At 37.6% G+C, this 13,469-nt stretch overlaps 1 protein-coding gene across 2 annotated transcripts in view; it reads right to left on the bottom strand.

Moving 5' to 3' along the window:
- Nucleotides 1-13,469, bottom strand: part of LOC143033223 (uncharacterized) — a 35,371-nt gene that overhangs the window by 20,640 nt on the left and 1,262 nt on the right. The window contains exon 1 of one of the 2 annotated variants that reach the window (XM_076198406.1): nt 3,888-4,105. The exons of the other annotated variant lie outside the window; for it this stretch is intronic. Coding sequence (XP_076054521.1) covers nt 3,888-3,911 — 24 coding nt within the window. The 5' untranslated portion in view covers nt 3,912-4,105. Of the gene's footprint in view, nt 1-3,887; nt 4,106-13,469 lie in introns of those variants that run through there. 2 annotated transcript variants of the gene reach the window in all.

Here is a 13,469-nt window from a genome sequence, read left to right on the forward strand (position 1 = left end):
CTTGGGGGGGGGAGGATTCATGTGCCTCAAAGGGTGAAATACTACGTGCATCCTAACTTGACAAATGACAAAACAGGTTGCATCACTCAGCCTCATCCCTGTGAGCATACAGTGTCTACAGATATCTGTAGACACGAACGAGAAATTTGTTTGGTTACAAACTTACTGATTGTCTGCTGACAAAACAGCAGTGTTCATGTCTGCATATAGACAGCGAGTCAGTTGCTGAACAAATTTCTCACTTGTGTTTGCAGACATACATTTATGTGAAGAGGGCTTTGGTTCATTCCAACTATGGTTTGAACTTGTCTTTGGCTTAATTTCATTACACTTAATCATGTACAAGAAAATTACTATACATTTGATGTCAATTCTTGCAAATTTTGTTCATCAGTCTGATTCAATAAAGTTGCTGACATCGATGTGTCACTGGGATCAATTCAGGGACTCCCCATATCCAATTTGCATATACATTGTTGCTGCCAAATTTGTCACCAGAATCCTGACCCCCAAAACAAGAGCAGCAGAGGTCAAATGCATGAAGAAGGAGAAGAGTATATACCAGGAAGCACACAACTGTCACCTTTGCCTTATGTACACAGACTGTTAGGGCAGGTAACACTGATTGCTGGGAACCAGAGAAGTGTAGGACTTCATCCTGCAACTTGAAAGATACAAGACCCGCATGCTTCTGGATGCACCACTAGCACATAAAGTTGGTATTCTAAAATATACAAGGATCTCCTCCAACTGCCTTGGGCTGACCCAAGCTTTATGTTGAAGGCTGATTACTTGCAACAAGAGTTGGAACTACAGCTAGAGTCCATAATCCAAACAATATTCTTTGTAATGGAAAAGTCCACAATCTCCAAGACTGATGAAGGTGAGGCAGGTTTGTTATTTTTCCAACATTCAAAGGATTATGTACCATGAGCTTGTCCTCCAGGGACAGACTATCAGTGACAAGTTCTACTGTGCCATTCTGAGTCATCCACTGGGTGCAAATGACCTGAACACTTGCATCATGATGATTAGGTGCTCCAACATTATATCATAGCTGCTCATACTGCACTGGAAACACACGAGATTTTCTTCCACACCAACATGATTATTACTACTTATCCACCCTATCTATCAGGTTTGACTACATGTAATTTCTTCTTTCTCCTGAAGGTGAAGCTCAAGCTATGGGGTTACCATTTTAACACCACAAAGGAGATCCTGAGTAAACTGCAGTTAATGCCTGACAAACAATTCCAGTGAGTATTCCAACTGTGGCAAAGTGCCAGGACAGTGCATCACTGCACAAAGCGACTACACTGAAGGAGATTGAAGTTAAATCTATATAAGGTATGTTGTTTGGCTTTTACAGTCCATGAACATTATAATCAGTCCATGTATGGAGGAGATCTGGAATGTAAAGCAGGCAGATAGAGACAAAATGAATATACCAGTAATGGAAAGGAGGTATTTGAAAAGTATGATATGTGCTTTGAAAATAGATAGTGAGAAATGTGGAAGGCAGAGCATGGGTTTTAAAGAAAAAAAAAAGAAAGAAAAAAAAGAAGAAGAAAAAAAAAAAGTGACTGGGAAGATGAGGGATTCGAATATGTGGAAAGAATGAATGGGGAATAAATAAGGAGTGTGGATAGGAAAATGGATCAAGCACAAGAGGAAGACCTGAAGACCTATAATGAGATGGATGGATCAGATGATACCTGCTTTAGATACCTGTAGGATATCAATAGAGCAGGGGACAGTGCAAGAGATAAGAATATGTAGACTGAATGAATAAATGGATAGTCAAAAAAGATGTTTTCTGTATCTAGCAAATGCCTTTGGCTGCTAGGCCCCACATCATTCAAACTGTCATGCTACAATGTACATAACTTGACCAGTGTGGCAGAGGCCGAATGACCCTTCATGAGGAGAGTACTGCGAGTAGGTGTATACTTTTATTTTGCTATCTCCCAGGGGATGTGGCTTTTGTATATTGATTCGTTCATTCATTTGTTACTTTACACCCCCACCTTACTATGAAGAGAGTGAGAGAGAGAGATAGAAGAAAATTGTCTGCATATTCTTCTACTGTAATCCACTGTTACACTGCAGTAAATACAAATCCTATTTACAGCAGGCAGACCTTAACTCCATGGATTATGATAAATGACATTTGATATATATGTGAATCACATTCCAAAGCAAATCTCAAATAGCACATCATAAATGACGAGAAACTCACAAATTAAAGATGTACACTTAATCATACAGGGTAATCAGGGAGGGTACATCCTTAATAAGCTTTACTGGACAACAATCAATACATCAATATAGGAGATAGGGAACCTCTCCCCATATGGTTAATGAACCTTAATTCCCAAGCAAGAGTGAAAATATGCATCGCTTCTGATAGCGTAAACTTGATTACAAATATTTTCCATTTTTTTTTTATTTCCTAATCAATCAATTCTTGTCCCTTTTTTTCTCTCCCTCTTTAATGCCACTCTGACCTATTATGTATTAAAAGTCTCGCCTCTTAGTCACTTCCTCCTTTCTGTGCATTCTTTAACACTGGTCGCAGAATATTATTATTATCATTATTAGCCACCCCTTATAAGTGCAAAGGGCCTTTACTATAGTATTGGCAACCAGCTGTTGCCAATTACCCAAAAGCCATGAATCTTCTGCAACTGAGACCAGGGGCAATGGATTAGCTGATCAATTGATTATAATAATTTTTACATATTGATCCTTATTTCTACCCTAGACTTGAACCATGTAGATTTGGGATACTTCAGGGTGGGGTGGCATTGACAAAAGTAAATATGCATATGGTCTTTCACATGGGTCCCATTCATTATGTGAAATTAATCACCATTTTTTAAGTTTTATCTAATAAACAAGAATAAATTACACACTTTTTTTTTCAAATATGTATACAGCCTTTATGCCAGGTTTTCATCAGGTGAAACTAATTAACATTATTTTCTGGTATAGTTTTGTCTATTCATCAGGCACAGATCAACAATTATTTTTCATTCCTGTTACAGATTTCATATTTAAAAGATTTAACCCCCCTTTCAATACCTCTCTTTCCAGACTTCATCTAAACAAACATCATTACAGTCCAATTAATCTTCTCTCCAAATCAATTTCATTAGAATTTGTTTTTTAAGTCTTCAGTTAGGTACAATACCTACACTATGCATAACCCTTCAAAATCAGACAATCATATTTACTTTCTCAAATCCGCCCCCATACTTACTGGAATTTGTTTTACGTGTATATATTTCTGTCCATTTCCACTGCCACTACCTTACTCCAAGAAACTATTCTTGGCAAATACTATTTGCTTCCATAAAGTCCAGGTTACCACTATACTCTCCATCATGTCCAGCTTCATTTCAACCTACAAACTTTTATCCTAACAATGCATTCTGGCACTCCCATTGTCCTCAATGTATCCAGTCAGCAACATATCTGAGATCTTAGTGAGAGTAAAGGAATGATCTCTACCTATCTATATACCATGGGCTTTTCCCCCTTACCAGGAAGGTAGACAAAGTCAAATGGCATGTACTCACTCCCACCCATTCCTCTCTCATCTTAGCTTCACTTGGATGATGGATCATCCATATATCCTGCCCACTGCCCTGGGCAAGAAGCAATACAGAAGACACAGCACATCTACAGTAAGGCTGCTTCACTTAATTGGTGACCCCCCTCATACAAAAAAAGCAGACGGGGAGAAATCCCTTCATAACCACTCACTAACTCCCCATCCCCCAACACACTCTCTTCCTTGCATCACAGTATCATCTATACACAACCATTCTCCACTCACCCACCATCTCCCATTATCTATCGATCTATCTCACAATACTGACCAAATTCTGAATTCTGATGGTCATTCAGAAGAATAAAGATGTATACAGCTTTCTTAATTGCAAAGGGCACATGCACCCCTCCATCCTGTTATGCCACCACATCCAGCATTCTGTGCTTTGTTCTTTCACATGCCACCATATCTAATCTCAAGTAGGGATAGTATCTGAGGACTGGTGTATTATAATGAATATTGGCTTGAATTTCACTAACTGGAAACCTGCAGACAGTAATGGTGGACACCTGTCTTTGGATCTCTCCAGGATAATGAATGAACTGAAGAACAACAAGCGAGATGGATGGAAAAAGACAATGCAATGATACACATCCCTCCAAAAACAAATGCATTGAATGAAGCAGAGTACAAAGAATTAACAAGAAATATAGTCAAGCTAATATAACAAATCATTGAAAATGTGAGAATATAATCATGACGGGTGACTTTAATTGTGGAGCAATATAAACAAGGAATCCTGGGGTAACATACTGATGAACACAGCAATAAATAATATGATTCAATGGGTAAAGAAATGAATGAGTTATAATGATTAAGATACACCTACAAGACAAGGAACCACACATAAAATGAATATGAAAGTTGGAACACATAGGCCATAAAGGGATCAAGTAAAAGATTTTTTAAAGTAATAGATGTGTGCAAACAACAATGAGAGATGATGTGAAAGACTAAAGAGAAGAGACTAGTGGGGTATCACAGGGCTTGATTTTGGCCCCTGTAATGTTCTTATGTATATCAGTATGATAAATGGAATATGTAGCTATGCAAAATTGTTTACAGATGTGAAGATCATGAAGAAAAATAAAGAAGATTGTAAACTACACCAGAAAGACCTAGATAAAGTTTGTGAATGAAACCAGGAATGTAAAATAAATTTTTATACAGAGACATGTACAAAAGTAGACTCATGAGAAGATATAAAATAGATGAATTAATGGCAAAAGCAAAGGATGGTAAGGATTTTTAAGTAGAGATGACATGTCACTGGAAAGACAACCAATCAATCAATCTCCTCCAGGAAACCTGAAGTCTACAGGTAATGGGTAACATCCTCCAGGAGAGTCAACAAATCACTAAGGGAAGATACATGGTGTTGTTGCCTAGGGATTGTTAGTGTGAGGAACTGTAGTACTAAGTGTTCAGGGGGTCTCCTCAGTGTGGCAACTGCATCTAATTGGGTGCTGACTCGATGAAGTAATGGTGAATAAAGCAAGTTAAAGTAAATTCATTCCATTGTGGAATATACAGCAGCATTATGGTCACCACACCTAAGGTTATAAGAAAAAACCAGACTATAAAGGGTGGCAGCTTAAATGACCCCAAACCTGAATAATGCAACATATGAAGGCCTTGCTGAAGCGGCCTTGCTGTGGATGTGCTTTGTCTTGCGACATTGCTTCTGACCCAGGGCAGTGGACAAGAGGTGCTAAGATAAGAGGGAAGAGGGAGGGTGGAGGGGTGTGGAGTGTATTCAGGGATGGAATGATTTTATGCCTTTTCCTTTTTGGCTACCTCCCTTGTAAGGGGGAAAAAGCCTTGGTGTATGTATGTATGAAGGGAGACAATAAAATGGGACTTCCCATACTGGAGGAGTGAGGAGAGGTGACATACTGATATCTAGATCAAAATTGAAAAAGCAAGACTGCTTAACAGATGTGAGGAGGTAGTTCTCCAATTGATGGATCTGTGGGATCATTTGGATGAAAAAACAACTCAGGCTAACAACATAGTTGAATCTACAGCAGAGTTAGATAATTGAAAACAATTCCATTTCTTTTTATTTACACTCCAATCTACTCTCTCATCCAACTTGCCCTCTTCCTGTTTTTCAGTATTGTTCCCAGCCATTTGTGAAATTGGAAATGAAAATGTAATCAAATAAAAAGAAAGTACTTAGTAAGGAGTAAAAATAAAAAAAAGTGCCACATCCAAAATAATTCGTAGCACCTAAACATTCCTAATATGGGGGAGAATGGAGAAGTGTGGCTGTTGGTTTTCTTACGCAGGATGATGACGAAAAAAAAAAAAAAAAATAATAATAATAATAAATAAATAAATAAATAATTAAATATAAAAATAAAATAAATAAACAAAATACCTTGACACGAGAGGCACACTTGCTGCAGCCTCCACAAACACAGCTCACCTGCTACATACACTACATAGCAGAACACCCACACACACCAAGAAACATCAAAACAACACCCAAATACCTATATCACACACAAACACTCTATTCTCTTCCTCCACAACCACCAGAAGCATATCCATAATCATATTGGTCACTGCTCCATCAACAAATTGAAAGACAATACATTGCTGCATGCCAGACCCCCTGATCCTCTCTCTTCCATGGTGTAACAGAGTCCACCTGGCTAGACTGTGGTGTGGTCACCATCCTGCCCTTCTAAGCTATCAAAAGAGGCTGGATGACCGCATTGCAGATAACTGTCCAGGATGCAACACTTCACCACATACTATACAACACATTATGGAAAATGAATTGTACACAATCTCACATGCCAACAATGCAATATACACTCTATATGGGATTTGTGTGAAAACCCTGTTCCAGCAATGGCATTCCTCAGGGAGGCGGGACTGCATGGCCAGATTGTCTAGGGAATAACAACAACCAACAAAACTTGAAGACATACAAGTGAAGACAAACTACCATATACAATGTTTTATCTTGTACAGTTTGTAAAGTTTCTGTCTGTCTATATTTTCTGGATTGTTGGGAACCAACACCAGAAAATATTTGAAAAAGAACACAGATGAAGATTGTATCACAAGGTCTGTAGAATGTTGCACATATGTGTTCAATACATTTTGTTGAGCTTGTTGAATACAGATGCAAGAATGATGACAGACAATCAGAAAGTGCATTGCATCAATTTACAATACAGGGAACTCAGGAGATCAACTATGCAATAACTCCAACTTCACCCCCAAGATTATGACTATGAATGATGGATTTGTGGTCATGACCCTCAGTCAAAGCAGCAATCCTCCACTTCACTAGGGCCAAAAAATGCAAGTCAAATTTGTTGCTGTGTCAAGTCCATGTTGATTTTTTTTTTGTACAACATCTGAGGCTTCATATGGAATTCTTCCTTTTAAATTGTCTTGCTGTTCAAACATGAAGCATATAAGGGAAAGCATTCATTGCAAATGCCCAGGAAAGTGGAAGAACAACTGGATTCTTCAACAAGACAACACCCCTGCCTCCACATCATTTGTTGCTTAGCAACTGGCAACTCAAAATTGCAGTTTTCAACCCCTTCCCACCTTATTTACCTGACCTTGCACTGTGATTTTTTTTCCCTTTTTCCTGAGCTAAAATTCTACCTGAAGGGGTTATGATTGAGGAAATCCTATAAGATCTGAGGAAGGTGCTCCAGACACCTTCCTCAGATCTTTTAGGACAAAAACACCAGAAAAGTTTCAGGGATGCATGGAATACTATAAAAGACCAATACATACATTCCTCAAAGGATGACAGTGGAAATTATGAGAAAGTAAACGATTTTCCTACATTGGTCAAATTAGAACTTTTGGATATCCCATATGTAGTCCATACTTTAGGGATCACTAACACCAATTCAAGTCTATCATGCAGCATTCTTTTGTGATTGAAAACTAATGATCAAGTGAGAATAATTCTTATCTTCAGTAGCCTTCATATCTACTACCCTCATTAGCCACTTTGGTACAATGATGCCTACGTAGGCATGAGTGGGTACATGAGGATGCTGGCATCGGCATCTTGATTATATATTTTTGTAGTTGTACGTGATTTACTCCTGGATTCTGTGAGCTGGTTTGATAATGTTTTCTGTGTTTATTATTACTCAGAGTAAAAGAGGATGAGTAATGCAGCAATGACTATATTTTATAATGCAAGTAGCGTGATGCAAATTAGATATGGCAGCCAATGCTGCATGCAAGAATTTGAGTTGTACTGAAGTGGTTAAATCTCTTCTTTACCATCCCTACAATTCCACACCTTCATGTTTCTTTAGAAACATACAATGGAAGACAAGAACACTGTACTGCTACTGTATCCCTGATTTTGCCATAAAGGTCAACCAAAATGGGGGATAGTGAAGGGACTAAGGATCCCACCCCTTTTTGTACATGTCTCTCATGAAGAGCTGGATCAGAAAGTATCCTCTGATGAGACCACCCCTTTATATGGGGGATTGAGGAACTTGAATACGTTTTTTTCTTAACGAGTTAACACTGAACATTAGGCACAACCTTTGGATAATTAAAGTAGGAAAAAGTGAAATGGGTGAGGATGCTTCTCTTCTCTACCATGCCTTGCCACCTTGTGTCTACATGTGTGTGTGTGTGTATGTGGGGGGTTATGGTATTCAACATGTATACTAGCAGCTTCACCGTGAACTTGAACATTACATAGCCTATGATGGTCGCATTTTTTTTTTACAAACGTCCATTGCTGGCCCTGAAATTCTCAAACCTTACAAGTAGTCTATGAGTTTCAAATGGCTGCTATAAGTTTGATCATCTCCTTCCATGTACACTATTATGCCACTTAACTGCTGCTGCTGCAGGTACCACTTAATCATGGCAATCTAACCAAGTTTAACAGCCTTGTTTCTTGAGGAGGCATCAACACAGAACTTGGCTGTGTACCTGAGGAGCTTTGATTGCTGAAGAACCCCTCTTCAGGTTGCAAATCAACTCTAAATTTGTGGGGAGCAGAGGTTAACCCGTTATTTATTTTTTTTTAGCTTTCAGTGGCACATTGTTAACACTGGTGGTAATGTAACTGATGACATCTCAACCATTTGACATTCAATGGTAACAATAATTGTTGCCACATTGCCTGCCTGAAGCTATTCCAAATAATTTAAAGCCCAGCTGAAGTCCATAGTTTCATTTCAGTCTCAAACGTGACCAGACTACCTGACCCGATTTTCAATATAATATACTGAAAATCATTGTTAGACGATTGCAATTACCAACAGTTATGGCAGAGTATACACTATTTGAAGGCAATATATTCATAATATGCTCAATGTTTTGTTTTGCAAAACATTATACATTCAATAAAAACTTTGTCCTCCAACAGTATTTATTCTGCCATGAAAATCAACAGTTCTGGGGTCTGTTGAATTAAGGGTTTACTGTTTATGTATGGTCAGCACTTGTGTCAATTTCTGAACTTTGGCACCTTCCTACTGGACCAATGACAAGTAAATGCAAAATGGCAAAGAATATGATTTCCCTGCCTCCAATCTTCATAATTCATCTACACCCTCACCTACATCAGGAGGTGCAACCCTGAGGGGCTGACACTCAGTCCCTGGATTTACCCAAAGACCCCTATTACCTTCAACTGCACTCCCTCTTTTTCTCAATAGGAAAACTGACACCCAGTGACTGTTCCCTTCTTTCTACTATTGTAAGTTGGGAATATAGATGTCACACATTATTAAAACAGACAACAGCCTAAAGTTTCTTTCTAGAGAGATCTATGGGAGAGCCTCGGGATCACTGCTTGTCACTGTAGAAAAACAAGTTTTTGGTTACCAAAACTTGAGGTAACTATTATTATGATTACCCAAGACCTCTGGATGAGTGGGTTGTTTGGAGCTGGTATTTAATTGAGCAAGTTTCATGGAAATACTCTTGGGCGAGTTAGCAATATCTTTTATTGCTCAATCAGTCAAATAATTTGTTACCCTGGTTCTCTTCTGCAACTACTGGCTAGCTAACCCCAAGAGGTTTGACCCACAAGTCCCGTAGTGAAGAATTCTTTTGTCTGTACTGAGTGAGTGACATTCTGGTATGTATTAGGTGTTCTGAAGAGCTTTGTTACCTGATCAAGGTTTTCACAATCTCTCTAAACTGGGAAGATTTCTTCTGCAGAACACCTAATGACAGTTACCATTTTACAAGAACTGACCCAATGTACTACATGCCAGTGTCACTTGGTAACCACAAAAAAGGTAACTGGAGAGACAGATAGACTGCATAAAGAAAGCACACCGAATCTATTGATTTCTGAGCAGAGAAAAGATTTCAAAAGGAGGACCTATATACATATAGATGAATCAATGGGCTTCATTTCTCTGTTAATCTGTGATGCTGCACAGCACCCTTTCCAGCCTTCCACATGTACTGTTGAATTATTGATTTTTATATACGAGGTTGACACATTGAGCAAAAGTGAGGCTTGTACAATGTAATAAACATTATAGTGTTGGAGGAAACCAAACAGATAAATAACCACTCGAGACTCTACAAGATATTAATATCCTGCAGGACACATTGGCAGGTGAGCTGCACAAAGTATGTAAATTTAAAAAAGCACTTGACGAAGTGCCACACAAGATGATGTTGGGGAACCTAGAAGCTAGAAATCAAAAAGGATGAACAATTTTATAGACGAGAACAATAATACAATAATCAGATGAACTGAAGTTACAACTGGAGTACTGTAAGGATTGCTGCTGGAACCAATGTACTCTAACAGCTAGAGTATGTTAGACAGCTATGTAAGATGCTCATTGAAGACAACAAAACACTGAGGAAGGAAAGGAGGAAGAGGAACAGGAAGATTGGGATGAAAAGACACAGTAGTTCTATGAAAGGATCTTTGAATTTAATGATGTGTATGTATGAAGACAAAGATGGCAAATACACTGCAGAGCGATACAAATAGGCAAAACTAATAAAGAAACATGCAAACTTACAAACTCAGCATGGAAGAAACTTGAAAAAGGGTGGGTAGAATCACTGGATTTACTTAACAAAAACCTTAACCCTAAAACCCAAAATATAATTAATAGAATGTGGGTAAAGAATGGTATAGTACACTATATAAACTTGTAATTTTAAAATGTACTATGGATACAATGAAAATACAAAGAACCTTAGACCACATTAGGAATACCCTACTACCTAACCACCCCACTCCCAAAAAGGGAAAATATACAAAGAATGCTATACATCCTCACAGGGCCACATGAACATATATTAACATCTCCATGCATATCTAAATTCACATAAAACACCAGAGACAAAGATTTTTAACAGAAATTCAAAGATTAAGAATAGTTTACCACTACAGAACCAAAAGATATTACAGTAGAGGCCAGATTTAACAAATCCATATTTAGCTTAGGACCGACTTAACAAAAGTTGAAGTCAACAACGGAAAGTTCAAACTAGCGAGCATATTTTGCTAGTTAATGGCAAAACCAATAATGAAATAGTCTGGTTAAGCAGAAACATGATCATTAAATTGAGTGTTTTTCAGTTCTGTTATCTTATGCTAATAGCTACTGGTATTTAGTAGAAAGACTCTTGATAATGGAGAATCATGTTAATCCGGGAGGCCATAACGAACACTTGAATTAGTAGAAAATCAATTTAGTGAATCCTCCCTTGACTGAATTAGTTTGCTAAATCTGATTTCTACTGGATATGGGAGAAGTGGTCCTGAAATGCTCAGACAGCTAACTATTGGGCATTGCATTGGTAGAAAGTGGTAGAAAGAGGGGTAGAAGATAGGTTCTTGCATTTTACAAGTAGATTGTGAATAACAGCCCGAGCAAGATGCCCGAGTCAGCTTTGTGTAGGTGATAAAATAGCTGTGCTTGGGCGCTCGAATATATGTATTTACATAATGCTGAAATGACACTCCTTTGTAACCCAAATAAAAATTATGCAGACTTGAGATTGTTCCAAGTAAACAACATGCCATAAAGGCTTGAAACAAAGAATATGATTGGCGAAAGGGTGGAGGAGAAAATTAAATTAGTTTATGAATGTAAGATCATGCCTTTTGGGGAAGATCTTAAATATAAAGTTAAAGATTATTGGACTATGGAAATGACTGTCACTGCAAAGCTGATGTAGGATCTTGTATACATGCTCCTGTGGGATTCCTTAGAAGAACTTTGGAGAGTGCATTTTATATTCTTCATTTAAATGAACGGAAGATATAGAAAACTAGAATTTAATTATCTTTGACAAAAGATTTAGTGAAGAGAGGAATAAGCCCATCAATGAAGAGAACCATTAACTAAAAGATTTGAGTTACCATATCCATAAGTGAGGGCTGACAGTGGCGACTAGACATATATAAATGTGAATCTACAAGCTTACTGCATGCAATTTTTCCAAGTCCAAAGTAGCATACTATCTAAAATTAACTTGAGAGAATGAAAGATATTACAATTAATTGTCACAATCAACTAGTTAAATATGATCATGTATGCACCATACATATATAGACACTTCATTAGGGATGGAAAGTTTCACAGATCATGAGAAATTGAAAAGACGATATCTAAAGGATGTGAACAAATAGTTTTCTAAACAGATGCATAAGTACTTGGAATAGCTCAACAGGCAACATATCACAAGCTGGAACAAAACACGAACTTAAATCTAAGTATAACTGGAGGACATATTACCCAAGTTTGAACCATACAAGAGTTCAAAGCTAGGTTATATTTGGAGTAAGACATGACCCACAAGGTTTCTTATATACAATTAAGAAAATACACAAAAATATCATTCTGACTTTTACATATCCATTTGAACAAGCTTATGTATACATAGACATACTACACAGCATAGTGAATGTCTTCATACCATTTGTGATAATCTTAATCACACTTTTATTCAATTCAATTCCTAGAACCAATTCTTAGATAATTAAATCTTCCCTTGTCATGTTTCATATCTATAACACTATCAGGTTGAAAAAACTCTAGAGAACACAATTAATATCCCCCTAAAGAAGGCATAGCTAATGGTAATGTGATCCCATAAAAATGAATGGAAAAAAAAACTATACTCCAAAGAGAATGTAGTAAAGTTACTAGAGAATTGTCAAGGCCAGCTACACAAAAAGTTCACCCCAAAAATAACATGCTAAACCCCATGAAAAACTTTGATAGAGTATTGTTCAAGAGCAACAAAGTACTTGTTACTACTTTAACTGAATTTCCTCTTTAATATCACATAGAAAACATGCATGGACTGAGCAACCTTATTTTGCTAATTCGGGTCATTCCTGTAAAACATACGGTACTGCCTTTTAAAAAGTTTTTACTTTTATTGACATCAAATTCCCTTGTGGTTTGAATCTCGTACATAATAATATAACTTTGCAATGCAGCAACAATAGTGACTGAAACTGTCAACTAAAACTAGGAAGACATTATCATTTTTATCCCAGATGCCAACACTTGTCCTACTGACAGCCAACATGCCTGTGTGAACAATACGTAGTCAGAAATACTATTTGGTATAAACGTGTTGAATTCCCCGGCCACTTATCAAGATGATGAATAAATTATACAGCAACTATCCATAGCGCATGCCATACCGATTTTTTTTAGAAGAGTATGTAGATTTTCTCTCGTCATAAATAAATTCCATTCAACCCCCCCCCCCATCCACCCAGGCATGCTGTCGTCACAAAGAATGTGAAGCATAAAAAGGAATGCAGGAAAACATACACGTTTGATTAATGCGGTTCGTTAATCTAATAAAAGAAAGGTAGAGGCATCGACTA

The sequence above is a fragment of the Oratosquilla oratoria genome, chromosome 15, assembly GCF_046742065.1.
Source record: "Oratosquilla oratoria isolate Oo_2021 chromosome 15, ASM4674206v1, whole genome shotgun sequence".
In the NCBI taxonomy this organism is placed as follows: Eukaryota; Metazoa; Arthropoda; class Malacostraca; order Stomatopoda; family Squillidae; genus Oratosquilla; species Oratosquilla oratoria.